This window comes from Moschus berezovskii, chromosome 2 (genome assembly GCF_049115385.1).
Source record: "Moschus berezovskii isolate FMDL1 chromosome 2, NW_MosBer_1.0, whole genome shotgun sequence".
NCBI classification, from domain to species: domain Eukaryota; kingdom Metazoa; phylum Chordata; class Mammalia; order Artiodactyla; family Moschidae; genus Moschus; species Moschus berezovskii.
In genome coordinates this window covers 84820001-84847159 of record NC_142461.1, presented here as the reverse complement: position 1 = coordinate 84847159, position 27159 = coordinate 84820001, and the positions used below count along the sequence as shown (strand labels likewise).

Here is a 27159-nt window from a genome sequence, read left to right as displayed (position 1 = left end):
TATTCATGACCTCACCCAATGCTATCTTTAAACCGGACTACCAGATTCATACCTAGATCCCAATCAGCTTTCCTGCATTCCAACATAGATTTCTTATTCTTTAATAAAATATAAACAATGACCAAATCACATTATGTCCAAAAGATTTTAACTTCTTTCATGTCTCCAATTTTCTCTTTGTGCTCTGTTTAAGTTAAGGGTTGCACCATTTAGCTAGTTCCTGGGTGCCATCCTGGAATCTTCTTTCCTCTTAACTTCTTGCATGTACTCACTGAGCATGTTCTATTGAATCTACCTCCTCCATGCCTCTTGTAGCCATCCCTTTCCCTCATCTCCCCATCACTCCCTTAGTATGGTATCTCAGACTTAGACACCATATCAGCCCCTTAACTAGGCCTACTACATCTAGTGCTGCCCTCGTTCTAGTTATTCTTCACATTTAAACAGATTGTGATCTTTATAAATACAAGTCAAATCAAATCCCTGCCTGCTTCAGATCATTCAGTGATTTACCTAATGTCTATGAATGAATTTTGAACTCCTTAGCAAAGCATATGAGATTCATCACAATTTAGCTCTAATTTACTACATTCCGGGCTTCTGTCCTATCCCCTCTTTTATGTTTCCTAATTTATCATTCCAGAGGAGTCACCATGTCTTTATCATACTGTAATTCTCCTTCTTCCTGCCGTTTTGTACACAGTCTTCCTTCTGCCTATAGAGGCCTTTGTCAGCCAAAATGACATCCTTAAAAATAGCCCATGTCTTCTCTTCTGGGAGGCATTCTTTGGTTTCTCTTGGCTAAACTTCAGCTCCTGCTTGGTGCTCTCATAGTGTCTTGTGATATCACACTGTATTTATTATACCTGTTTACTCGTTTATCAACCCTGGGAAACTATAGGATAAATGAGGGTAAGATTCTTCCTTGTGCCCCCGGTATTCAGTTGAAAGGTAGGTAAACTTTTTCTGTAAAGGGTTGGATAGTAACTATTTTTGGCCTTGTGCAACTTGTTATAATGATTTAACTCTTGCCACTGTAGCATGAAAGCAGTCACTGGCAATGCATAAACTCATAAGTATGTTGTGTTTCCCAATAAAACTTTGTTGATAAAAATAGGCAGCAGGCTGGGTGTCGTCCATGGCCACAGCTTGCCAATCTCTGATCTAGTCCAGTGCGTGGACTACAGTAGGCACTCATTTAAGACTTCCTGAAGGAATGAGTGGATAGGACTCTACAGTTAACATTTTCAAAGTGTGAATTTACTTGACCTGTTTCACAGATAAGCAAAAAGGAGGGTTAGAGGCATTAAAGGCTTTCCTAATATTGTACTTCCCTGATGGTTCAGGGGTAAAGAATCTGCCTGCAATGCAGAAGAGACAAGAGACTTGGGTTCGATCCCTGGATCAGGAAGATCCCCTAGAGTAGGAAATGGCAACCACTCCAGTACTCTTGTCTGAAAAATCCCACAGAAAGAGGGAACAGCAGGCTACAAAGAGTCAGACATAACTGAGTGGCTTACAGTTTCTAAGGGCTGAGGTTGGGATTTGAGCCTATGTCTTTTAATTCTAAATCCCTGGTTCTTTCCTTTAGGTAAAAGGCCAAGATTCATAGTGGATAAGGCTGGGACAGCTTAAAAAAACTTACCTTTTAGGAGGGAAATACCCTATGAGATGGGCCATCACTAACAGTCGAGAAGACAGTGATAAATGGGCAGTAGCCATGTTAAGTTTTGCTTTGTTTTCTATTATTCAGTGGTTAATGTTAACATTTGAATGTTAAATCAAAAGATCTAAAGTCATTTCACTCCTGTCTTAAAAACCTTATCTCCCAAAGCCTTCCTCCAGAACAAGGATCCACCAGTGGAAGGATCATTGAACCTTAGTCCCATGCTCACAAACCTTATAAATCCCGTGCCAAGATGTCTCCTAAGTAGATGACATTTTAATGATTACTACAGGGAGTTGGGAACTATTGCTTCATCCTCAGGATCAGAGTAATTAATTTTCTTAACTACCAGGCCAAATTCTGCCACGGGAGTCCAGTTGAGAAATTTCAGACCCATAGGAAGTACATTAGCTCTTCAAAGTGATTAGGGTGCCATTTCAAACACACAAGCAAAGGAGCTATTAGGCTTCTGGCTTATTTCAAACAACTTGCAGCCCTTGTTTCTCAGGGGGAAAAAAAAAGAAAGAGAAAAAAGGAAAATAACAATTTGCTCAGGTCCTTTATTTTCCAGTAAAAATACCCACGGCCTGCAAGTCTTTGGATATCAGGTATTGTGGTTGGGTGAGAGACCAAAGTGTACAGAAAAAGGGTGGAGTGCCAGAAGGCAGCACAGGAAAACAGAGCTTGCTCCAAGGCACACCAGAGCAGAGCTTTCAGAGGCCTGATGGGAGGCAGAGCTTCACCAGCCATCACCCTTAACCAGGGAGAAGGGCGAGGACTCACAGGCTTTCCAGTCCATCTCAGGCCATGCCTCACCCCCCCTCCCTCCCAAAATTTCAGAAACACCCACACTACCATTTTACAGGCTGGGTAGATGAATTATTTCCTCAGCATCATTTCCTCATACAATCCCTATACTTCTAGGTCATTGTCATTGGAGTTCTTCTGACATGCCTTTATAGAATATTTTATTTAACATCCATGAAGACCAAAGAAAGCTTTAAATATTGGTTTACTCTCACAAAATAGCCACAGCTCAACAGTTTCACCTTTCAATGAAGCATTCAACTGGCATGCTTCCATGAGATCTGTCTATTCAGCCATATCATTTTTTCACCTTGGAATTCAAAGAACAGCTGGATGCTTTTCTTAGCCTACTTTACAAAGTGCAAGTCTCCTACAACAATGTTTATTTGCACCTAAAATCTGCAGCAAATACATTCTTCCAAAGCTGTTTTTGAAAATCAGTGAATGACATTATTTTAAGCACCTCTAAATGCTACACATTTCTGAGCTATTTTAACTTTCTCTGGACGATGTATACCTCGTTGGGGATTGAATGTTCTTTTACATCTTCCCCCCACCCATCCTCCAATATTTGAGATTGTTTTGGCCTCCAAAATGCATGCCACAAAGTAAATCTCGCTAACAAGTTCAATTTAACAGTGAAAAATACTGTTGTACTTATCTTCTAAGTTTTCTGTAATTCTCGTGTATTATTTTTATCCTGGAAATAAAAATGTAAGAAAAGACTTCAGCAATAGCTAGGACAGTTTATTTATAGTAACAGCAGCAGGAATTCTAGAACTTGAAAAGGTCAGCATCAATGGCAGGTGGATATATAGCTGGTAAAATTCTAGGAGTGTTTACACTGGGGATTTGAGGCCAAGGGTAAGGCCCCACTGGCTTCAGATTATCTCACTTACCAGGCTTCCACATGGCCAGTGTGCTGTCCTGCCTGGTAGGAAATCCTCACTGTGAGAACCATTCTGATAAGTTAGACAGCAAGGCAAGAGGACAGTCTGTCCCTAGGAAACTGCTATAATGGAAGGCTCTGAACAGGAAGTGAAGGAGGACCTGTGTCTGTCACCAGTGTCCCAATGCCTGCCTAGAAGTCAAGTGGACCAGACTTTCTTATCAGCAAGATAACGCTTTGAAGGTGAAAACAGTTGGATTTGAGAACATGGGATAAGATTCAGACCAGGTTGATGGAGAGTTGGTGACAGCACAGAACTGTGCAGGGGAATTCACACAGGGACTGGGCAGCACATGGAGGTGTCAGGTGGTTTGTCAGCCCTGTAAAAAAGGGGAAACTAGCTGAGTCAGGCCAGTATAGGAACTCAGCTTCTGGCAAAAGATTCTGTGGTGAGGTAAAGAATTTTTCTGGAAGTCAGGAAATTTGGCAACCCAGCCTCAGCGGTTCTTCCTGTATTTATTTCATTAGGAATTATTTTATGTTTCTCACATAATAAAAAAATAATAAATGTTGATGTATAGAACCTACTCTGTGCTGGGTACTGTGCAAGATTCTTTCAAAGGATTCTTCATTTACTCTTCACCACAGAAATAGGTGTTATTATGAATCTTGAATTGCAGATGAGAAAAAGGAAGCTTAGAGTTAAGTCAGTTCACAGTTACACGTCCAGTAAGTGGCAGCACCAAGGCTCACATTCACTTCTGCCTAACTTCAAAGCCTGTTCTCTTTACTGGCTCTCGTAAACCCCATGTCTCTTTCTATCTTACTGCTAGGAGAGAAGAAGAAACACGAAGAAAAAATTCTTTCATGATTCAACAACTCTAAGAAAGAAATATTAACATCTCAGCAAGCAGCTTTACAGTCTTTTCTAAACGCACAACTTTCCCACATATTTACACTTATACTCTGAGTATATAAAATATTGCATCCCTGACTTTAACTTAATGCAAGGATTTCCCTAATTAAAAAAACAATTAGCTATGAACTACATTTTATTAAGCTGATATGACATACCATGTTCTATATAACTATCCCCTGTCATTGAATGCTGAGGTTGTTTCCAAGTTTCTACTCGTGTAAATAGTAAAATTTAATTTGCATAAACTACCTGCCTCCCCCACCATTACTTAGGATAGGTAATGACATTAAGCTGATTGGCTCAAAAGGCAAGAAGATCTGAAAGGCTTTCATTCTTGAGCTATATTACATTTATGGCTTCCCACCGTGCTGGTTGGAACATCCCCACCAGCAGATCTAGAGGGCTTGTTTCAACTCACATCAACAAAAGAGTTCACTCTATTTCCTTATTCTTCTCTAACCTCATCTTGCTTTTTCCCTGTCTGTATTTCAAAATAGAGAAAAAAGTGCATCCTTCTAAACAGTGTCTTCTTTTGCTTTTTTACTGCTATTGATGGAAATATTTTTACAATTACTCGGCATTGAAACCCCAGGCTTATCCTTATGACTGACTAAATAAGGGGGTTAAATAAATGAGGGAAACAAAAGCTGAGTGGAATTTTCCTTTGAGAAGTCGTAGGGTTTGGAGCATTGCTTTCCATCTGAGATTCATCACTCCAATCTAACTACCTCTCCAAGTGGCTTTTTGGGTTCTTTTCTTCTTCTGTCTCATTCACCCCACACTCTATTATTAGAGGACCCTTTCATAAACATGGAGCATATCATGCAAATGTCCAGCAGATAAAGTCTCAGTGGTTCTCTGTTTCTTATATAACCTCTCTGCCTAGCTCTCAACCTCAAGCTACTACCCATCAGCAAGCAACGCTTATCTTTCTAGGTCTGCCTTCCCATTAACTTCATCTCCACTTTGCCTGCCTGCCTTTTCAAAGAAGCAGGCCGAAGGAACATGCATTGGCCACATATTTTTCAGAGATAGAACATGCCATTTATATGATTCAGAGGGTATCACAGGACCTTCCAGTGCTTATCACTGTAATGTCAATTGGTGAAAGTGCCTATTAATAAAGATTTCTGGCTGATGGCATTTTGAGATGATAGCGTATTGTGAATTCCTGGTCTCAATCCATCACAGCAGAAGCACATACTTCACCATGAGTATGTTCGAGAATGAGGACTCTGGACTATGAGACTATTCAGCCTGTGAGGTTATTATGTAATCTTATGCTTAACATGGGTTTCCCAGGTGATGCAGTGGTAAAGAATCCACTTGCCATTGCAGGGGATGCAGGAGATACAAGAGATGCAGGTTTCATCGCTGGGTCAGGAAGATCCCCTGAGAAGGAAACGGCAACCCACTCCGGTACTCTTGCTTGGAAAGTTCCATGGACAAGAAGCCGGGTGGGCTACAATTGATGGGGTCACAAAGAGTGGGACACGACTGAGCAACTGAGCATGCATGCACATGCTTAATATAATCATAACCCTTTAAAAATTCTGGCTTTTGTGAATAGCACCTGCATCCAGCTTCTACTTCAACTGTGGTGCATTAAACTTTCTCAGTGGGGAGTTGCTCTGCTTTCAAGGGAATGTTTAACTCAGAGCTTTGCAAAAATAGACTTCTATTCTGTTGGCTATAGAGTACGACGTAGGTCAAGTGGAATTTTTGGCACTTCATTGCATTCCCTGACCTTTGCTAAACAAACTTCAAAATATATATATATTTGCAACAATTTGGAATAAACACTACATACAAGTGTTGATGGTAGATTTTCTGAAGAACTACCAAATACATCAAGACTAAGGAAAACATTCTAATGATTCTTTCAAACATGAATACATTTAAATTCTCGTTAAACAATCTTCTTATTTAGTCTTCTCAAGCTTTGATGACATGCCACGATTGGCTGTTTATCAAAAACTTAGCAAGAAATGCTTAACAAGATATAATCATGTGCACACACTTGTGCATAATTAAACCCTGTTTATAAATCATTGCAGGGTGGAATATGGTCACACAACTCAAGAAAGGTGGGTGGCAAGCAAACAACACTTTCTCTCCATCTAAAATGGAAAACTGTATCACGTGGATGCTCTGAAGGTGATATAATAATCCGATCTTAAATCTCTATTAAAAACATACATTTCCATCTATACTGAACTGAACGAAAGTTCTAACAAAATTAGGGAATTAATTTAGATATGAGACACGATCAGGCACTAATTGCTAATACTGCGATTGTGAAGCATGATTCTCATCCTTTCAAAGTTTTTAATTGGTTAGACTCTCTTCATTGTGTGTGTGTGTGTGTGTGTGTGTGTGTTTTCAAAGTAGGATTTAGCTGATTCTCAGTTTTTTCATTTTATAGTTGTTCTTTCAGTTGGAAAAACAAAGGCATACTTGAGACTGACTAATGGCTATTTCTTGATCTCTGAGACTAGGTATTACATAGCATTAAAGAGTATACTTTTCCATTTGCTTTATGACTTTGTCCAGTTAGAATTACTGAGATAAGCACTCCAGTATTTACATGCAACTTGAAACTCCTTTCATGGTGTGTCTGGAACCTAAGGGAAAAGAATTAGCATTTGAGGAATGCTTACCTTGTGCCAGACTTTTTATATGCATTATCTCATTTAATTCTCATAACCACAAGATATGGTTGATATTATTTAATATGATTTTACGTGTTTAAGATCATAAAAGGAGTATAAAGTATAGAACAAGAATTTGACTGTAGATCTCTCTTTCTTCAAAGCCCAACATCTTTTCACCAAGAAACCACACTGGGTTTCCCACCAAAACCAGTATATGAATGTGACAAGCAGGGGCATCCTAACAATAAGGGATCTTCTGAACTTTGATACAGCTTCCACTGGTGGGAGTGAAATAAGTAAGAAGGAAATATGATGAATTAGATTGAAATATGTTCCCTAATGTAGTGACCAATTAAGCAAATTATCCATCCCATGGAATACTATGCCATTGTTAGAAAGAATCAGATACATGCTTAAGAAAATGGGAAGCTGTCCATGAGTTGCAAAATAGTTGCAGAACAATACCTGCAGAATGTATACTCTAATGCAATAAACAAGCACACACAGGTATATTTGCATATCCTTAGGATTAAGAACAGGTCTGGAAGGGTAAATACAAAAACTGTAGCTATTTCTGCTCAGCAGGCTAAGAGTGACTGGAAGGCAAATTTGATTTATAAGCATGACAGTTGCCTAAATTTTTCAAGTATGCAATTCTGTGCATTATATGTACAATTAAAAATTATGTAGTGGGTTAATTCGGAGAAGGCAATGGCAAGCCACTCCAGTACTCTTGCCTAGAAAATCCCATGGATGGAGGAGCCTGGTAGGCTGCAGTCCATGGGGTCGCTACGAGTCGGACACGACTGAGCGACTTCACTTTCACACATTGGAGAAAGAAATGGCAACCCACTCCAGTGTTCTTGCCTGGAGAAGCCCAGGGACGGGGGAGTCTGGTGGGCTGCCGTCTATGGGGTCGCACAGAGTCGGACACGACTGAAATGACTTAGCAGCAGCAGCAGCAGTGGGTTAATTGAATAATCTATAGGAATGACTCAACCCAAGGAATGGGTGATTAAAGAGATTTGATCTCACAAAAGCCAAACTGCCCAATCTATCAGGCTTCAACATTACTCTATGTATGTGATGAAAGCTAAAACCTTATCACTTATATTGCACTCTGCATTATCTGAAGAAGGTGTTAAGACAAATGAGGAACGGTCATTTCAAACTTAAAGTGTCCAAAACACAGCTTTCCAGTCAGTTCTTCCCATTCAGCCTCTTCCTTCTCCCAGTTTTACTCATCGAGGTGACACCATCATTTCTCCATTCGCTCCAAGCCAAACCCTAAGAGGAACACTTAATTTCTCCCTTCCTTTCTCTACTGTATCCTAACTATCAGCAAATCTGACTTGACCCATCATCAGAATACTTCTTCAAGGCTTCCAGTGAAATTACCATTGCTTTTTGCCTGAACTACCATGGTCTTCTCTGTATAGGCCTCCCTGCTTTCACTTTTGGAAATCATTCTCCATCTGTCAGCCAGAGTGATCTTGTATAGAAATCCTCAGTTTAACACACTTTATGGTTCATCACTGTATTTATAACGGAATTCCACTTTCTCACTGTGGCCCGCAAGAACCTATGTGGTTTTACACTGACTGATGCTAAAGCTGAAACTCTAATACTTTGGCCACCTCATGTGAAGAGTTGACTCATTGGGAAAGACCCTTATGTTGGGAGGTATTGGAGGCAGGAGAAGGGGACAACAGAGGATGAGATGGCTGGATGGCATCACCGACTCGATGGACATGAGTTTGAATGAACTCCGGGAGTTGGTGGTGGACAGGGAAGCCTGGCGTGCTGTGATTCACGGGGTCACAAAGAGTCGGACACAACTGAGCGACTGAACTGAACTGAACATCTATGACCTCAGCTCCACCCCCATGTCCCTCATCCATGAGGGTCTAGCCAGTCAGGTCTGCTTTATTCTTGTCAAACACACCTAGATCTGTGTGGCCTCTAGGTCTTTTCACTGTCTTTTTTTCTCTTAGCAGTTTACATAGATGTCACATTGTCTATTGGCATCAATGTCTTATAGATGAAGGAACTGGATATCAGAGAGTTTAAGTCACTTATATGTGGTCATCACTCTTGGTACATGATGGCTCTAGGTTTTGAACTCATGTCTAAATCATTTCAGGCTCCTGCCATCATACTAAAATAACAAAGTAAACCCAGCCCATTCCAGGGCTCTGGCTACAGTTGTGGCTACAATCAGTCAGCAAACATGTACTTGTTGAAAAGTCAGGAAAAAGAGATTATTTTGAAAGTTCCCTTTGTAAGTCTCCCTTCCTACCTCAAGTACATTTCCCAGCTTCTGAAGGAAGACTTAGATTAGCTAGAGGGGGAAATCTGAGATTGACGCATTCAGAAACTCTTGTACTAGAGACTTGAAATTAAATAGTGGTCATTTAGGAAATGAGAATATGACAACACAACCAGAAACTTTCACAACTTACTTAGTTAGGTGTCCAAAGAGGACCTTCATGGTGTCACGATTTGGTGGAGGGAGTTTTTGTACAAGAGACTTTATAGCTTCAATTCTTGTGTTGTTGTCTTGCTTTTCTGAAAAATGAAATTAAAAAAAAAAAACAAGCAATTAGAAAAGAATACGATTCCTCAGGTGCATGAGGGAATTTTCTAAGAAGAATTTTGGACTAAGTCTTAGCAAATGTAAAACGTAAAGCTCTGATTAGCTGCCAAAGGGAATAAATATACTGAAAATCAGCATCATGAAGTTTCTTTATTTGGACTGTGAATAAGATCAAGGGAAAATGAAAGCAGCAACAGTGTGGCTCTAACATGATCTTATGAGTGCTTTACTATTTTGTAAGTTGTGGCAGAATGAATAATGGCCTCCCAAAGATGTCCATGGTCTAATCTCTGGAACCTGTGAATACGTTACCTGCCACATATTAGGCATTTAACCCCTAATTAAATTAGGGATTCTGAGATGGGGGGATTATTCTGGATTATCTGGATGGCCCAATGTAATCACAGTAGTGGCCAGGAGGGAAGCAGGAAGAGCAGAGTCAGAGAGAGAAGGGGATATGTCAATGAAAGCAAAAGGAGCTATGGCTATGTCATACTCCATGGGTCCAGGAGTAGAGATAGCCTCTAAACCCCAGAAAAGCTGAGGAAAGAGCCTCCAGAAGGAACACAGGCCTGCCAGCACCTTGATTTTTGCCCTACAAAACAGACTTCAGACTTCTGGTCTTCAGGAACGTAAGATAATAAATTCTTATGGTTTGGAGCCACTGAGTTTGTGATAATTTGTCATAGCAGCATTAGAAAACAAACACACAAGGACATACATTCCGATTCAATTACCAATATTCTATGTTTTTGCTTAATTTTGTGGAGGACTAAAGATTATATTATATTATTTCTATGCTATCTTTTCTCCCTAATACATTTCATTTCTGTTGTAAAACAAACAAAAATGCAAATAAATTTGAAAGCATAATGCTTAGTCACATACATTTAAAAAAATAGGAAGTTGTGCCAAACTATATATCATGTAGGCTGTTTTCTTTCATTCTGTTTCTTTTTGCCTTTCTGGGCATAGATGGCACAATAAGGCCCTAGAATCATAATAATTTTATGAATTTAAGCTCTTTATATAATTGACTCAGATACCTTTCTTTTCTGTACTTTACTTCTAACTTCTAGCACAGAACTCCTGATGATTCTAAAGAGGCCACTGCTAGAAAAGATAGGAGATAAGAGAATAACATGTGAGACACACACCACCCAGTATCCATTCTCTTCCTCTTTAGCTAGGCCATCCCATTGTTGAGGAGATGGCCATATGCAGCTAAAAGAGATCATTTCCTCACTTCCTTGGCAGCTGGAGTGACCAGCTGACACAGTCTGGCCAATGAGACTGTAGTCAGAGTGTTATGTGGGACTTCTGGGGAGGCTGTGTACAGGGGGATAACTTATCTTTACAGCCTTTTGGCCTTTCTGTTTAGAAAGTAGATGGCTTATAGTTGTACTATGAGATGATCTTGAGAACTGAGGCCATGGTGAGTGGAACACAAAGTATAAAGAGCTTTCAATCTGTGGAGCTATCAGGCTAGTCCTGAAGAAAGAGTGTAGAGACTGGCAGTTTTTTTTTTTTTTTTTTCTTCTTAAAACACTATTGCAAAGGAAACTTCTTTCTAAGGAATTATAGGAAAATATCCTGCAGAAGATAGTATTTGGCTAAAATAGAGCTATTTCAAATCCTGAAAGATGATGCTGTGAAAGTGCTGAACTCAATATGCCAGCAAATTAGGAAAACTCAGCAGTTACCACAGGACTGGAAAAGGTCAGTCTTCATTCCAATCCCAAAGAAAGGTAATATCAAAGAATGCTCAAACTACCACACAATTGCACTCATCTCACACGCTAGTAAAGTGATGCTTAAAATTCTCCAAGCCAGGCTTCAGCAATACGTGAACCGTGACCTTCCAGATGTTCAAGCTGGTTTTAGAAAAGGCAGAGGCACCAGAGATCAAATTGCCAGTATCCGCTGGATCATGGAAAAAGTAAGAGAGTTCCAGAAAAACATCTATTTCTGCTTCATTGACTATGCCAAAGCCTTTTACTGTGTGGATCACAATATACTGTGGAAAATTCTGAAAGAGATGGGAATACCAGACCACCTGACCTGCCTCTTGAGAAACCTGTAGGCAGGTCAGGAAGCAATAGTTCAAATTGGACATGGAACAACAGGCTGGTTCCAAATAGGAAAAGGAGTACATCAAGGTTGTATATTGTCACCCTGCTTATTTAACTTATATGCAGAGTACATCATGAGGAACACTGGGTTGGAGAAAGCACAAGCTGGAATCAAGATTTCTGGGAGAAATATCAATAACCTCAGATATGCAGATGACACCACCCTTATGGCAGAAAGTGAAGAGGAACTAAATAGTCTCTTGATGAAAGTGAAAGAGGAGAGTGAAAAAGTTGGCTTAAAGCTCAACATTCAGAAAACTAAGATCATGGCATCCGGTCCCATCACTTCATGGCAAATAGATGGGGAAACAGTGGAAACAGTGGCTGACTATATTTTCCTGGGCTCCAAAATCACTGCAGATGGTGATTGTGGCCATGAAATTAAAAGACGCTTACTCCTTGGAAGGAAAGTTATGACCATCCTAGACAGCATATTTAGGTCATATTTGAATGGTCTAGTGGTTTTCCCTACTTTCTTCAATTTAAGTCTGAATTTGGCAATAAGGAGTTCATGATGTGAGCCACAGTCAGCTCCTGGTCTTGTTTTTGCTAACTGTATAGAGCTTCTCCATCTTTGGCTGCAAAGAATATAATCATTCTGATTTCGGTGTTGACCATCTGGTGATGTCCATGTGTAGAGTCTTCTCTTGTGTGGTTGAAAGAGGGTGTTTGCTATGACCAGTGCGTTCTCTTGGGAAAACTCTATTAGCCTTTGCACTGCTTCATTCTGTGCTCCAAGGCCAAATTTGCCTGTTACTCCAGGTGTTTCATGACTTCCTACTTTTGCATTCCAGTCCCCTATAACGAAAGGGACATCTTTTTTGGGTGTTAGTTCTGAAAGGTCTTGTAGGTCTTCATAGAACCGTTCAACTTTGGCTTCTTCAACGTTGCTGGTTATGGTTTTTCCAGTGGCCATGTATGGATGTGAGAATTGGACTGTAAAGAAGGCTGATCGCCGAAGAATTGATGCTTTTGAACTGTGGTGCTGGAGAAGACTCTTGAGAGTCCCTTGGACTGCAAGGAGATCCAACCAGTCCATCCTAAAGGAGATCAGTCCTGGGTATTCATTGGAAGGACTGATGCTAAAGCTGAAACTCCAGTACTTTGGCCACCTCATGCGAAGAATTGACTCACTGGAAAAGACTCTGATGCTGGGAGGGATTGGGGGCAGGAAGAGAAGGGGACGACAGAGAATGAAATGGCTGGACGGCATCACCGACTCGGTGGACATGAGTTTGAGTGAACTCCGGGAGTTGGTGATGGACAGGGAGGCCTGGAGTGCTGTGATTCATGGGGTTGCAAAGATTTGGACATGACTGAGCGACTGAACTGAACTGAGACAGCATATTAAAAAGCAGAGAAGTTACTTTGTCAACAAATGTCCGTCTAGTGAAGGCTATGGTTTTTCCAGTAGTCATGTATGGATATGAGAGTTGGACTAAAAGAAAGCTGATCGCCGAAGAATTGATGCTTTTGAACTGTGGTGCTGGAGAAGACTCTTGAGAGTCCCTTGGACTGCAAGGAGATCCAACCAGTCCATCCTCAAGGAGATCAGTCCTGGGTTTTCATTGGAAGGACTGATGTTGAACCTGAAACTCCAATTCTTTGGCCACCTGATGCGAAGAGCTGACTCATTTGAAAAGACCCGGATGCTGGGAGAGATTGAGGGCAGGAGGAGACGGAGATGACAGAGGATGAGATGGTTGGATGGCATCACCGACTCAATGGACATGGGTTTGGGTGGACTCCGGGAGTTGGTGATGGACAGAGAGGCCTGGCGTGCTGCGGTTCATGGCGTTGCAGAGTCAGACATGCCTGAGTGACTGAACTGAACTGAACTGAAAATAGGGTGGGGGTAGTCTTACTAGTAGAACTCTGCTTAGAAGTGGTTCTTCTTCCTCTTAAAACCACAGAGGCCTGTAAATAATGCCTCCCACACTCAGAGCTTTCAAAACTGCAGTTATTCTCAGAAGAGTTCCAACATACTATGGATTGGACAACTGCAAATGAGAGAGACTAAGGGGAGAGAAAAAGAGAAAAGGTAGTTGCAACATCATAGCAACAGCAGATCTAACCTTTCTGCCTAAAGGCTAGAAAGCCCCCTTGTAGCTTAATGATGGTAGGACAATGTGATGCTTCAGAGGACCAGTTGGAGCCTATAGGATATGAGAAACTCAAAAGTAAAACAAGTCAATAAAGATGAAAGCAATATTGGTATAGTATGTTCAAGACAGAGCACTTAGGGACACTTGGCGACTTTGTATCTAGCCATCTGTAGCTAATTCCACACCCACCAATGATCCTATACATAAACAGACATTGCTTTCCTGGTGGCTCAGTGATAAAGAACCCCTCTGCCAATGTAAGAGATATGGGTCAATCCCTGGGTAGGGAAATCCCCTGGAGAAAGAAATGGCAACCCACTCCAGTATTCTTGTCTGGGAAATCCCATGGACAGAGGAACCTGGTAGGCATGTTCATGGGGTCGCAAAAGAATCAGACACGACTTAGTGATTAAACAACACAACATACATACATTTATATATTTATGAGATGAGTACATTCTGCATAAACTGGCATGATGCTAGTAGTTTAATTTACCCAAGGATCTTCTGATTCTAGTAATAAAGATGAAATTGGAAAAGGTGATGGAGGGAGAGGAGGGGAAAGGAAGAGAGGTGACCTTTCTAATTTTATTGACGACTCTGGCCATGGTAATGATTAGTTTAAATTCAGAGTCTCAAAAAAAGGATCCATTAACATTGAGGTCTATAGAAGTAGCAGCCATGATCTAAGCTTGACAGACAATAAGTGGAGAGTGGTCTAAATGGCTATATCCAGCAAACCTCAGTTTTAGAGAATATATAACCGAGGCCGAGTAGGTTTAAGAAAGGTTGGGGTTGCTTAATTGGAAATAATTGCAAGGTCACTGCCATGGTATCTGGGCAGGAATTAAAGCTCAACTTTGTCTTTTTAACCACCAGATAAAAGAATTATGACCCTCCCTAGGCAGAGTTCCTCTTCTATTTTCCATTGCACTTAGGACATTCTATTTATTGATATATAACATTTCATATGGTGTGTTCATGGCGTGAATGCCTGTATATTTGTCCCATTAAACTGAGAATTTTCCCATAAACTGAGGCGACTCTTATACTGGCATATAGTAGGTTAAATGGAGTTTCTAGATGGCACTAGAAAATGAGTTTTCTAGGTGGTAAAGAACCTGCCTGCCAATGCAGGAGACATAATAGACGTGGATTTGATCCCTGGGTGGGGAAGATCCTCTAGAAGAGGTCAGTATTCTTGCCTGGAGAGTCCCATGGATAGAGGACCCTGGTGGGCTACTGTCCACGGGGTAGCAGAGTCGGACATGACTGAAATGACTTAGCAGCAGAAGCAGTGGGTTAATTGAATTAAAAAAAAAATAAAAAAAGAATTAGTAAACAAAGGAAAGACCTGAACACAGATCGGGACAGACAGACCTTGGTTTGAATTTCACAACAGCGTTTTAGCAGTCTTGGACAAGTGGTGTGTGTCGTTTGTGTGGTCTTGGATAAGTTTTTTATTTTCTTTGAAAAATGTCAAAGAGGCCAGATTTATGGATTAAACAAGAACGCATGTAATGTACCTAACAGTGACTAGCAAAATGTAGGTACTGTATAAATATTCATCACACCCACCCCCACTTTTTTTGAGGTCTATGCTAGATATGGTTCACCTTTTATTTTCAGTCACGGGCATACTACCTGGTTATAGTGAGCATTCAAAATGTAGTTCCTAACACTTGAACTGAGTTGGTGCCAGCTGGTGACAAGACACTTGCTATGGTTGCCTGACATTTCACAGCACACTCAATAATTTGAGAGGCTGGTGATCTGGTTGATGAGCAGCTTAGTTCCATGTAAGAATTTTTATAAAAGTACATGGTTGTTCCATATATGCTGGTAAGAAACATCCTACGTGAACACTACTTAATAGAAATATTTTTCTCATTCTCTGCTTTCACTTATAATTGAGGAACTGAAATGAACGGTGGTACATACATATCTGTGGTTAAGTTACACTTAAGTCATGGAGGGAGTACTGGACAATAGATTAGAGAGGGCTGAAATATTATCAAGGAGGAGCCATTTATTCTTACAACATAATCAGAAACAAGGTTTGAAAAGGTTATAGGAAAGCAGTAGCTTCCCCTTCAAATCAATACCGTACCCACTCTTCCATAGCTTGTAAAATCAGGAAATAACACAAACACTTCTAAGTGGAGGAACTTCTAAAAATACAATTGGATATTAAAATCGAAATGACACCTTTTCAGATCTGGTTTATTGATGTGTCATATTAGGAGCTGGAATCAGCATACATAATACAGGAGTGGTTAATGAGCTAAGATTCAGACACAGCTTACTAAAGATGCGTCAACTGTCTTCAATTGATTCAGTGAGCATCTGAAAGACAGCATTTTCTATTAATATTTCTCCTTTAGCATATGGTTTCTCATTATTGTGAAGTATTGAGAGTTTTGAGAAGACTTTCAGATATCTCTGACTCTTTTACATTATGACTAAAAGGGAGAAAATGAACCCTTTCTACACAGAGAATTAGAGAACCTCTTAGGTAAATGGTATGCTAAGAGACTTCTACAAACTCTTGCCAGTAGGAAAACACTCCATGATTTGGGCCTTTTCCATTCACATTTTCTCTTACCTTCATACCCTTCTGATTTACTTTTGTATCTACTTTGAGTGAAAGTTGCTCAGTCATTTCCAACTCTTTGTGATTCCATGGACTATACAGTTCATGGATTCTCCAGGCCACAGTACTGGAGTGGGTAGCTATACCCTTCTTCGGGGGAACTTTCCAATCCAGGGATCAAACCCAGGTCTCCCACATTGCAGGCAGATTCTTTATCAGCTGAGCCACAAGGGAAGCCCATCTACTTTAATACTTGCATTTTAGTTCCCACTTAGATTCCAATAGCCTCTCCAGTCTGAGCTGTGAATTCATACTGCATACAAAACTTTTCTGGAGGACTTCATTTTTGTTACCCAATTGCAAAAAATGCCTATGGAAAATATACATGGGATACACGTATATACTAAAATAGTAAAGTGTTTTTTTCACTAAGGCCTATTCCTCACCCACCTGGCCCCCTATTCTCAAATTATACCAAACTCTGTTGTAAATGAGCTTCTTGAAAAACAACTCCAGGCTACTTAAAGAAGTAACAGCTCCTACATGATATGATAGCCTTTAATGTTATGATAAGGATATGGCTTTATAGTTTTCCCTTGATTCATGGTTTTGAGGGCACATTTTAAAAAATATGGCTTATGATGGTTACATTTGCATTTATCTGCATGAAATGTTGCTACTAAAACAAGGACATTTACAGCCAAATGCCTTTTTTGCAGAGATAAGATAAAGTTATACAATGATGGAAAGAGTTCTGTGCAGTGCAAAACCCCAGACCCGATGACCCCCAGACACTTTTCCGGCCTTATCATCTATGCATTTATTATTCTTAACTTATTTATAGTCACAAGTTAAATCATATATCAAAATTAACTTTGCTTTGATATGTAGGTTCACCCAGGGGAATAAAAGACCAGATTCTCCCAGTAAACAACATAGTAGGAGTACTATTCATTCTATTTATCTGTAATTCTAAAAGGATAACTGTACCCCTTTGTTTTGAGGAGGTCAATATACATCACAGCTGTTCTGCTTCTGAAAGTTATGCTGGAATGTATAGAGCATCCTGTATGAAAAAAACGGCTGTCGCTTATATGTCAAGGCTATATTTGGAAGAGAGCAGTATAATTTCTATTCACTTTCTATGCTTTGTATCATCACCATTTCAGAATTTAGTTACAGACTGTCCTAGCTTGTAGGAGGGATACTTATCTTCAGAGAACGTTTTATTTACTTATTTTTAGTGTACCTTACAACTAGATGCAAATCTTTGAGGACATGCTTTTTAATTATAAAATTTGAGTTGGGTGTTAAAGGATCATCCAATTCATGACAACAATCACTTGATAAATTTCTTTAAATAACTAACATTTACTTCAGGGAGAAACACTAAGGGGAAAGGGAGAAAATTCAAGACTTACAAATGGATAAAAATAGACAGATGGTTTAAACTCATGCTATAAATTAAGAGAAGTGGTATATCATGAAGGAGTCTGAAAAAATTCGGTTAGAAATCATGCTCTATAATACAGTTGGAGCAAGTTGCTTGAACTCTTAGCACTTCCAGTTCCTACTTAAACACAGACACACACACACACAATCCATATAAATATATCATACAATTGTATGTAGAATTTTGTTTCAGTGTACATAAATGCACATATTGTAAGTACTACTGAATGTAAGTAACCTTCCCATTAAAATCTTTCTTTTGAATCATCCTCTCTATCTTCCCTGATTGTTCATAGTTCAAGGTTATTTTCCTAATCATCAGTTCAGTTCAGTTCAGTCGCTCAGTCGTGTCCGACTCTTTGCAACCCCATGAATTACAGCATGCCAGGCCTCCCTGTCCATCACCAACTCCCGGAGTTCACTCAAACTCATGTCTATAGAGTCAGTGATGCCATCCACCCATCTCATTCTCTGTCGTCCCCTTCTCCTCCCACCCCCAATACTTCCCAGCATCAGAGTCTTTTCCAGTGAGTCAACTCGTTGCATGAGGTGGCCAAAGTATTGTGAAGCCATAAATGTTACTCTTTAGTGCTGTTTCCTAAACAGAAACAGCCCATAGTATGTATTGGCTTTGTGAATACTTCGAAAGCTGTCCATTATCAAAGAGAGCTTGGTTCTAATTCACAAGTTGATTTGCGTGTGTATGTGCTAAGTCACTTCAGTCATGTCTGACTCTTTGTGACCCCATGGATTGTAACCCACCAGGCTCCTCTGTCCGTGGGATTCTCCAGGCAAGAATATTGGAGTGGGTTGCTTTGGTGCAGTCAATCTTAGAATGATAACATTTTCTAAAATTCATCAAACTGAAACTGTCTCTGAAAACAAATTTCTTCAGTTTTGCAGCAATGCCTTTCTTTGTCTGAATCAAAGAGTAAGGTAATGGCGGCAGTCTTCACAGGAAAAGCATGATCGTATTATCCTCCCTAAAATTTCTTGTTTTCAAAGTAATTTTGGAAGTGTCATGGTGGCCAAGTACATTTCTGTAACTTACAAATGATACTAATTCATCCTCAGGCGATAGTGTGTGCTGAGAAAATAAAGCTCAGTAGTTTATTTAGTTCTCCTGTGAGAATTTTCTGTAAACTATATTTATCCTTACATATCTGGTTTTACAAGCTTTTTTCTTAAAAAAAAAAAAAAAAAAGCCTTATCTTTTTGAGTCATTTGACATCTTTCTAATCATAAACCAGTAATTCTTTTCAAATACTCAAGTTGCTATTTATATTAGCATTATCTTTGTACATTTTCATGAGGGTGGCAATTCTACAAATACTTTTCTGGATTTAAAGTTTTTAATATGTGTCTACGTCTTTTCGTTGGTAGACAAATTAAATTTACTGGGGATTTAAAAAGTCCCACCTGAAAACAACTAGGATCTGTTACACAAGAAAAATGTGAAGGAAGAAATATTTTCTCCCCTCCACTTTTTTGAAGAAGCATATTCAACTTTATTCATAACTATTCATTTTGAACAAAAGACCTCTCAAGAGGAGATAATGGTGAGTATGGTGAACTGCTTCTCCAGCCAGTTCATTTGTGTTGGCCACACAGTGACATTGAGAACAGGGGAAAGTTCACAAACATTAGAATCCTTTAAGAAATGGGGAATAAAATAATTTTATGATGCAACTTTCTTTTTGTTAATTGTAAGGCTATTGTAAAAGAAGAAAAACAGGCAACATGTGGTAACTTTAGTCAGCATTTCTGAACTAGGAATGATGAACACCTCTGCCTGGCTCTGGTATTTATCAGGACTGAGATATTATTACCACATAGAGTCACAGCATGGTTGCTGTTATCATCGGCAAAAAGAGCCAGCTAATCTTAATGGTTTGTAAAGCCGTTACCTGCACTGGTCTGACATTTATCATGATCATTTTACCACATGGGTCCTCCATAGCAAAGGTCTTTTATCTGGAAGGGACATCACTATGAATTATTATTTGCAGCTAGGTAGAAAATTGTATGTTGTAGATACCTTTTCTCATTATAAATCACGTAGTCACATTTCACCATTCCCCTCAGAAAGCTGCTGAGCCTAGGTTTTTTGCCACAGCTTGCTTTCCTTTCCCCCTCTCTCTTCTTTCTCTTTACAGTTTCCTGAAATTATTAGCCATATTTTTCATTAACATCCTTGATATAATTTTTGAAGAATCACATATGTGGTAGGCAAACATGGACATACTTTCTGAATAGTTAGGGGATTTTCATCCACATCCTATAAAGGGACTGCATAGGACTTAAGAAATTGAAGTTGATAAACTGTCCACATTTCTTTTTTTGCTTATTCTCTCTTCTATCTTGGGGGCTAGAGTTTTCTCTGTTCTTGACCTTGTCAATAGAATATTTACCAGAAGATTAGACAAATTTCTGATGCCTGGCTTGAAATACTCAAAACATGTACGCCATTTTTTGCCTGAGATACTTTGCTTGGGAATGTGTTCTCATAAGAAGTAAAATATAGTTTACTTTGTAAGATTGTGAGTTTTTTCAAGTTCTGTTCCAATAAGTTACAACGAAGCAGCATGTTCCTCCAACAAATTTGTTTAAAAAGGAGCTTAGGTTCTTTCCCTAACTATCTATGTCCTAGATGACATACATCAATATATAAATATAGAAGAAATAAGGATGTTAGAAAGGACGATGTTTTGGAACCATGGGACCAAGACAGTAAAGTGAAATGCATTAATTTGACAATGGAAAATTACAATGAAAAGCCCAATTGTTTACAATGGGGAAGAAATGAACAAATACTCTCTTTTAAAAAGATTGAGACAACTAATCTTCTGAAGGAGATATTTATATATTTCCTTCTTTCTCAAGTGTTCCATTAGGAATAAACAAACCAGAAATTCTGCACTTTTATAATGAAGAGGGAGGAGAATTCTTTGCCATTTTTGCATTTAGGAAGAAATGTGCAAGAAGAATGTGACAATTTAAGCAAATCAAGATTGTTTCAAATGGATCACAAACGGGACTTTGTGGGATATTTTACACTAGCATGCGAAGCAAACAGTAAATTTGAAAGGAGGATTTTCTCAAAGGTCTAGTTCTGAAGTGTTTTCCCATCTCTTTGTGTGTTTAAAAGAGGTTTGGATGTGGTGTTTAATATTGCTTCGACTCTTGCAAATGAGTTCTGGAGAAATATCCGTACATGAAGGAAAGCTGATGTGCTGTAATGCTGACAGCAGCTGGGGGGATACGAGTGAAGAAACCAGCTTGCCAAGTCTGGATTTAGCAAAAATAAACACCTATCATTCCATTAAAAAAAACTACCATTTAAAATGTTTATGGGCATCAATAGCAGACCACTCTCCCTTTGAAAAAACTAATATTTTCCTCAAATAACTCCATTCTTTGAGAGGGAGATAACAACTTGAATTTGACATGCAGTATTTTGTAGTAATCTACAGTAGTTTGCCTATCTTGTTACATTTGATTCCACACTAATTTCTGTATTATTACAAATTTCTTCCAAAGGATACAATTTCTATTTCAGAGATTTGTGAGATGAACTTCCATAAATTTTGGAGCAGGGGGTGGAGTGGAGGATATCATTTGTGAAACCAACCTGTACTTTCACTGCTCAAGAAGAGCTGCACACTCTTTGGTTAGGTCATCTAAAATTTCATAGTAAAGAGGTGTTCTAATATTCTAAAACAGTCTTACCCGTTGAAAGACTGCACTGATTTAAAACAAACAAACAATCCCTTTTATTTTTTTTAAATTACAGAATGACTCTTTTGTTCTAGCTTAACATCATTCTGCCATCATTGTCCCCCCAAAACTGTAACCTGGGAGCATTTACCATAATTAGTGAGGGGCTTTGCTTCCTGGGTTTTCTCCTTTTCTGGGGAACTGGGTGAATTGTTGAGTGCTAATGAAATTCGGAGACTCCTAGCAGTGGTTGAGCCAGGCAGAGTGCAGGCAGACGCGCTAAGCTTCCCACTGTGCTGCAGTACAAGCCTCCCTGCTGTTATGTTTACCATAGTTTTTAATGTCTGTGAAAAAAGTCCTGATGCAACCGAATTATGTTATGCCCTCTTGTTTATCTAACCCCAACCCACCACCCCACCTCCAATTTAGCAGATTCTTGTTGCCCTTCTTGCAGAAAGCACCTTCTCAACTTTGCAGCCATCTTACCACATCAGTTCTTGTACACATCCCAGCTGCTTTGCAACCATGTCCAGAGGATCACACATGATCCATCTAGAAGTTTTGGGAGGACAACACACCTGCTTTACTCTACTTTGCCACCTAATAGATATCCTTTTCTCCACTGCATGCCAGTTTTGTCAGAAGTGATGTTAAAGCACCACATTTAATCATCTGGCATTGCCAATACTAGCTTAAACTGCAAATGTATTTGGTAAAATGCACTGTATCTTTAAAGAAATTTATCCAAAGACCTCAAACTATCACATCAAACTAAATGATGTGCTCAAAGATGAAAACAACCAATCTGTGATTTGAGTTGATCTTATTTTTTGTGCTTTTCTTAAAAATGGTTATCTAAAAGAAAATGACCATTCCATTCTATGGTAAATTGATGGATTCACCAAGTGTGATGTACAGTGAAGTTTTTAATGAATATTCATACAACTTTTTCAGTCCATTAACAGGACTTAAGACAATGAAGATGCAACTCATTCCCATTTAGATAGTGGGGGGAATGTAGAATTAATATCATAAACAGCACTTGGAAAAGTTTAACTTTAATGTATCAAACTCCAGGTGCCAGAGTTTGAAGAAAATAACCAATAATAGCCATTTTTTACATATTTGATGGGACTGATTATGCAATGTGCAACTCTAAATGGCTTCCAGCACATTGTAGCATGGTTCCATCCCATTGGCTACAGTAGGGTGCAGGCAGATGGATGACAGTGACAGGGAGAGAAGTGCTTTTGCTTAGCCGTGCGTTAAGATGCCATCCAGAAGCTCTGTGCACTGCAGACACTTCATTAGGATGCCAGGATAATGGTAAACTACCACTCAGAGTGACACCCCATTTCCTGCTTACTGAGCGCTCCAACCTCGGCAGATGTCAACAATCTCACAGTGCTACAGAGCAGACCTAACTTTCCAGCCACTTTGACTCCAATTTTTTCCTCCTAACAGTGCCATACATTATGTGCAATATGTAATGGCAAACACCTCACGGAAAACAAAATCTGCCCAGTTCGTTATGACTGAAGTGCTTTTTTTTTTTCTTCTAAAAGATAAGGGACAGTGAGCTGGGTGAGAGAATATGTCCATTCACTATTTTAACCTCAAAATTTCTTGCTATGATTTCCATTTGCTAATCAGTTTGAAGTGTTAATTGTGTGGTGAACTCTGATTCATAGTAGTTAAACTCTGATCACAGGGGATATGATTGTTTCTTTTAATTAATGTCCATTCCAAAGGTAAGCGATTGTGGAAATCTTTTGTTAAAGATTTTAGACTCAGTTTCGGTATGGTTTTTAGTTGTCTGCCAAGAAAAAGCTGACTTGAGCATCTGGAGGATATTTCCTCTGCAAAAAATGTATAACTTGAGGCCATTTGCACACCTCCTTACCCTCAATTTAAGCCAATAGAAACTTTTTTTCCTATAGTGTAAAGTCCAAAATTCCTTTTATAACAAACCAAGGTGTGGTTTACACAATGAAAAAAGTCCCCCTAATGGAAAAATAATATTTTGAAATCTATCTTTATGATAAATGATTGATTTACTTTTTGTGACTCTAAACATCTTCTTAGAAGCTCAAAGGGCCTTGCAAATGGCAAGACTAAAAATAAATTTCCTCCTTTCAGGTCTGTTACCATTTCCAGGTAAAGATGCAAATGTGAAGAAGTCATAGACAGAGGTCACGCTCCAAGGGAGAATTTGAATGCAAACTTTCGATGTGAGGTTCTTGATGCAAATCTTGACTTTTGGTTTAAAAATGGCATCTGGTTAGCAACACCTAACCTTGGGACCTGTCACTAACTATGCTTGAAGACAGAAAAAAAGATTAAAATGCTTAAAATAACAGGGACTGACCGGCAACATGGTGACAAAAAGTTAAAGAGTAATTTCCTTTAAGACAGATGGAATTTAATTGGAAAATGCCAGTGGTGAGGCCACTTGCACTACTGAACTACTGAACCAGAGACTTTACCTATCTTAGAGCAGATAGAAATAGCCTTCTCTTCCTTTCTTCAGCCATCTGATTTCAGAATGAAAGACTCGGCCCAAAGGACGAGGCAGCACCCCTTTCCACTCATGCAGCTGAATACTGTGAAGGATTTCCTTCCTCACCTGTCTTCCCCCCTTCTAACTATGTATGCAGACTTCTCTTTTGTCTGCAATAATACAGAGATAGCAATTTCCACAAAATAACAGGGGAGTTTGAGAGCGGAAGGCAGAATGATGAGGATGATAACAACAACTGAGAATGGAAGGCAGATAATGGCACATATCACCATAGGAATTGTAGTCCCATATGTAAAACATAGGATCAGTGGAGACGGGCAAAATTCTATTTGGAACACATTCTTAGAATTCTAATATTGTATGTCTTTCATCTTTTAGAATGCCAATGACTTAAGCAATGTGGTGGGAGAAAAATCGTCAGGATAGTAGGGTAATAAGACAATAAATACGCTAGAGAAGAATTAATAGAAGAGCAGTGTTCATCAATTTGTCATCTGGATGATGTTCCATGGCAAAGATTAGAGTAGAGCTAAAGTAGAGATGGCTGGATGGCATCATCAACTCTGTGGACATGAGTTTGAGTGAACTCCGGGAGTTGGTGATAGACAGGGAGGCCCGGCGTGCTGTGATTCATGGGGTCGCAGAGAGTTGGACACGACTGAGTGACTGAACTGAACTGAACTGAAAGTAGAGAGTAAAAAGCAACCTGCAATATACACAGAATGCTGGATATGCTTCCACCTTTTGAAATGAATAAATATAACAAAGGGCTTCCCAGGTGGCACTATTGGAAAAGAAACCACCTGTGGATGCAGGAGATGCAGGAAATGATCCCTGGGTCCGGAAGATCCCCTGGAGGAGGGCATAGCAACCCATTCCATTATTCTTGCCTGGAGAATCCCCACGGATAGAGGAGCCTGGCAGGCTGTGGTCCATAGTGTTGCAAAGAGTTGGACACAACTGAAGTGACTTAGCACCCAAGCATGCAAACACAACAAATGCGTGACCTATGAAAAGCTCTTTTTAGATAAGAACAGTTCTCGGAAATGCAGAACTTTCACAATGACCATGAGACAATTAAGAAACTATTTAGCATCTTTAGTAGAATGTTGAACATCAAGGAGTCTAATGAAAAGGATCAGCAAGCCATTAGAAGACAACTGGGTAAGATGAAAGGATGCTCAGATGAGATGATAAGGAGATAGATGGTGAGGAAAGACAGTGAGAACACTAAAAATGCAAACAAAATAAAAGTTTACATTAAAGGCAAAATTGTCATTGTAGAAAAATTAGTTCAGTGATATGGATGACAAGAGAAGTCAGAACATGGAAACAAAAAATGATAGGAAGGAGAAGGCATGTTGGAAGTCAGAGAATTGAGAGATTATCTACAACTTATTGTTGTAGAATTGGTGACTTCAAACTGTGGTGCTAGAAAAGACTCTTGAGAGTCCCTTTAACAGCAAGGAGATTAAATCAGTCAATCCTAAAGGAAATCAACCCTGAGTATTCATTGGAAGGACTGATGCTGAAGCTGAAGTTCCAATACTTAGGCCACCTGATGTGAAGAGCTGACTCATTGGAAAAGACCCTGATGCTGGGAAAGACTGAAGGCAGGAGGAGAAGGGGGTGACAGAGGATGAGATGACTCGATGGCATCATCAACTCAATGGACATGAGTTTGAGCAAACTCTGGGAGATGGTGAAGGACAGGGAAGCCTGGCAGGCTGCAGTCCATGGGGTTGAAAAGAGTTGGACATGACCGAACAACTGAACAATGACTACAACTTATAAATGTACTTGAGGAAGAGTGTATTTGAAAAAATACACAATAGTCAAAGATAAAGTTAAGGAAAATGTGAGTGAAAGAAATAATCTCAGTATTAAAAATGACAGCTACGTTCTAAGAATACATCACTGAGTAAATATATTATTTTAATATATTCTGGCAAAACTTTGTGATGATGAAGATCAAGCACTATCCTACAATGATTAGAGCCCAAATAAAACTAAGTTAGTAGCCATACAGGCTTTCCTAAGACTTATCTGATTATCTGAAGCAAAACAAAGCAGTACCTGTTGTTCAGAGGGAAAAGCTGTGGTCCTCAAACTGTGTGCACTCTTCAATCATCTTTTTCACATTAAGATAACAGAAAGACATCTATGCAAAGATTTATAATAGCACTACTTTCTTGAAAAGTTTATTTGAAAGCTTATGTAAGCCTATTGAGTGATGAGTCAAAATTTGGAACTCAAAAATAGAGATACTATAAATGAAACTACATATCTTTTTAAACTTACTTGGACCCCAAACTCAAAATTCCCAATTGAATTATTTCCCTCTGGCTTTCATTTCATTCTCAGTATCAGGAAATGATTTGATTGTGGTCCACCCTTCACAGTTCAGGTGAAATCTCTAATGCCCATTTAAAATAGTAACTGATGCTATTCAGTTCTGGCATTTGTTAGCAAACACAATTATTAGAACATTGCAGTGCAGAATTACTTAAGTTTTCCCTTCTCAAAAAGCAGAGTGTTAGAGAATAGCAGAATGTTTACCCCTATTGCTGAGAATCTTTAGTGAACATCCTTTATATCTATAATAATTGTATAGAAACAACTAAATCAGGGGGACAATCAAAGTGATAAAGACTGAACAATCAAGCAATGATAAATATTATATCCAAATTTTCCTATTTTGTATGTGTTTTAAAATTAAATAGGCTGGGGAAAAATGCAGAACAAACAAATCTACAGAATATGATGGTGAAATTCAGAGTAATTTTAATTTTTTTCTTTTTACTTTTCAAGTTAGCATCAACAAATATTTATTATTTTTGTAATCTGTTAAAAGAGACAACTTTAAGTTTGTACAATTGCTTAGATATGAAATAATTATAGCTTTCCCCAAACAGCTAATTAAAAAGACTGTAGGAAAACTATACCAAAATATTAGCCATGATAAGTTATCTTTGAATAACAGGAATATAGATCACTGTCTTCCATTTTAAATGTGCTTTACAAATTTTCTTTAATATTGAGTATATGCTATCTTGTAACAAAAGTACATATCTGTGTTTGGTACAGAACATTTAGGTGTTCTAAACC

The 27159-nt window shown here is 39.1% G+C and overlaps 1 protein-coding gene across 3 annotated transcripts in view; it reads right to left on the bottom strand.

Moving 5' to 3' along the window:
• ARHGAP15 (Rho GTPase activating protein 15) overlaps nt 1-27159 on the bottom strand; it is a 725608-nt gene that overhangs the window by 55164 nt on the left and 643285 nt on the right. For all 3 annotated transcript variants that reach the window (XM_055398711.2, XM_088829189.1, XM_088829187.1), the window contains one exon: nt 9398-9503. In XM_055398711.2, the coding sequence (XP_055254686.1) occupies nt 9398-9503 (106 nt within the window). The remainder of the gene's footprint in view (nt 1-9397; nt 9504-27159) is intronic.